This window comes from Bison bison, unplaced genomic scaffold (genome assembly GCF_000754665.1).
Source record: "Bison bison bison isolate TAMUID 2011002044 unplaced genomic scaffold, Bison_UMD1.0 scf7180017864516, whole genome shotgun sequence".
In the NCBI taxonomy this organism is placed as follows: Eukaryota; Metazoa; Chordata; class Mammalia; order Artiodactyla; family Bovidae; genus Bison; species Bison bison.
This window is the reverse complement of record NW_011495069.1, coordinates 5,488,996-5,491,767: the sequence shown is the minus strand read 5'-3', so window position 1 is coordinate 5,491,767 and position 2,772 is coordinate 5,488,996. Positions and strand designations below refer to the sequence as shown.

Below are 2,772 nucleotides of genomic sequence, written 5' to 3'. Positions count from 1 at the left end.
AAGCATGATGCATTTAGCACATCCGTTGGCTGCTGGTGGATCATCTCAGCTGGGAGCCAGCCTGCCCGACCGCAGCTCTGCAAGTGGGTCAGGGAGTTGCAGAAAAGTAAAACTTCTCAGAGGGGCCCCCAGGATGGCCTGGGGTTCCAGGGGGAGGAAGTCTTCATAAGGGCTCTCATCAGAGCCTTGGATCAAGATTAAGGTCCTGGGGGCTTCCCCGGGGGCTCAGTGGTAAAGAATCTGCTTGCCGATGCAGGAGACATGGGTTCAATCCCTGATCGGGAAAGATCCTTCATGCCTTGGAGCAACTAAGCCCGCACTGAGCCTGCGCTTTAGAGCCCCAGGAGCTGCAACTACTGAGCCCTCCGGCCACAAGTGCCAAAGCCCTGGTACCCTACAGCCTGTGGCCACGACGAGAGACGCCACCGCAGCGAGAAGCCCTGGCGCCACGACGAGAGAGCGGCCCCGCTCGCCACACTAGAGAAAAGCCCGCACGGCGACGAAGACCCGGCACGGCCAGAGACAAACAAACAAATGAAGTTAGGGTTAAGGTCCTGGTTTGGCCCCCAAACTCCCCAGGATGACCTTAGGCACATCACTCAGCCACCCTCAGCCCCATTACTTTCTATACCTTGTTCCCACGCATCATCTAATTTAACCCTCACAACAAGGAGGGAGTCAGGCAGAGCGTGACTTACCGTTCCCATTTTATGGAGGGGGAAACTGAGGTTCACAGGGCTCAGCCGCAAGCCTGCCCCAGGTCACACTGTGGGGCAGAGGCTTAGCCAAGCCTGGGGTCTGACTCCTCACCCCACGCCTAGTCCACACAGTGAGGAGTCACTGGGGCAGCAAGAATTGTCGGGAGTCTGTGGGGCATCACTGGGGTAGCAAGAGTTTTAGCCCAGGAGGTGACAGAGCCTGACTGTATCACTCTGGCCACTGACACGAAAAAGGCAGTGGGGACCAGAGAAGGAGCTGAGGGAGTCCAGGAAGGCTGTGATGTGCGTGTGTGTGTGTGTGGACGGACATTCTGGGCAAAGCAAATAGCAAACCTGAGATATAAGGTACAGATGGGCACCGACAGGGCAGTTGGGCCAACGATAAAGAAGAGAGAGGGAAAAGGCCACGGGTGCGGTGACGTGTGGAAAAGGCAAAGGCAGGACAGGTCTTTGACCAGAAAGAACCTTCCACAGGGGCCTGGGCAGGTCCGGGCACTCTGGTCAACCAAGGCCTTCCGCCCATGGCTGCTCCTCCAGGAGTGGACACGGCAGGACCGGGCCTCAGGCTCAGGGTGGTCTGGTCTAAGCAGGACTGGCAGGCCAATTACTGCACCCCTCACCCCAAGTCCATACCCAGAAGCGGTCAGGAAAGTGTTAACCAGCCCTGGAGTGGGGTGTTCTCTGACTTAATTCTGAGATGGGAGGGGGGACAATCCGGCCTGCAGAAGATGGCAGAAAAGGAGGCCCAGGGAAGTTAAGCAACTGGCTTCAGGTCACACAGCCTGTGAGTGGTAAAACTGAGATCCAAACTCTGTCCCCCTGCTGCCAACACCCACACACCTTCTGCTCCACAGAACAGCAGATGTCCTGACGGGCTTGGTGGCTCCCTAGGCCGAGTCCTTGGGGAGAAAGCTGGGAGCTCCCGTTGTCAGGAGCCCCGTGTCCAGTGCTCCCCGGAGCTCTCAGCATGCTTGTGCCCCAGACCCCAACACTGCCTTGGGGGACAGTCAGCTGGGATCTTGAACCTCTCTGGAAACCACGCACAACAGCCTTTGCAAATGCAACACGTTCTGGGAACCTTTAAAATAGTTTTTGGAGCTTCCAAACAGCTTCTAGGACTGACAAATTGCTTCCAAAATGTTCAAATGCCTTTGGAATCTTCGAGCAGCCCCTGAGACTTGGACCAAAACAGAGAGCCAAGGAAGGCCCAGGGCCAAGGTAGGGCTCAGGCCGCCTTCCCAGCCAGCAAGCCCGCCTCCGGATTCGGGCTGGCTGCGTCCAGACTTGGCCTGCAGCGGGGGCCCCGCCGCTCCCTGGGTCTGCCTGAGCGCCCTCCTGGCAGCCCAGGAGCCCTGGGCTCAGAGGAGGCGGAGACCCGGCTCTGGCTGGCCCCTGCCTTGCTGGTGACCTTGGGCAAATCGCTTCTCTGTACATGGCCATGGACGTGGCAAATCACTTCTCTCCCGGGCCATGTACAGAATGGGATTTCCGTGTGAGTTTTAGGGGGCTGTGGGTGTGCAGCCAGCCAATCCCTGGGATTCAAATCCAGCCCTCTCAGAGCTCGGCTTTAGCATGTCCAGATTCCAACGGGGGCGGGCTGGGCAAAAGCACTGCTTCGGTGTGGAGGGGCAGGCGGGGGGGCACACAGGAGGGTGGAGACAGGCGCTCCTGCCACAATGAAGCGGCCTCCACCACTTCACTTTCCATGGGAGGTGGGTTTAAAGCCCTGCCCTCAACAAGCATCTCTTCAGGAAAGGCCTTTATGGCTGCCCACCCAGCCCCCCGCACCCAGCGTGGCACCCGCCCCCAGCACTGGGCAGCCTTCACGCGTGGCCACAGAGGCTGGCCGGTCTCAGCCACCCAGAGCCGTCTCCATGGTGACGGGCACAGAGCCGAGCCGGGCCTTTGAAGAACGCTCATAAAGGCGCAAACTTACCCCAGATGAGCCAGCGTGCATTTGTGAAGCAAAACATCTCAGGCCAGCCCCGTGCCTCATAAACTGCAGCTGCCAGTGGCCCCGGCTGGCCTGGAGAACCCGGTTTCCGAGCCGCTA

General features: G+C 59.1%; 1 protein-coding gene across 1 annotated transcript in view; it reads right to left on the bottom strand.

Moving 5' to 3' along the window:
- LOC104981236 (ephrin type-A receptor 8-like) overlaps window positions 1-2,772 on the bottom strand; it is an 83,080-nt gene that overhangs the window by 71,151 nt on the left and 9,157 nt on the right. The window contains exon 2 of the mRNA XM_010830239.1: window positions 2,656-2,769. Within this exon, the coding sequence (XP_010828541.1) occupies window positions 2,656-2,769 (114 nt within the window). The remainder of the gene's footprint in view (window positions 1-2,655; window positions 2,770-2,772) is intronic.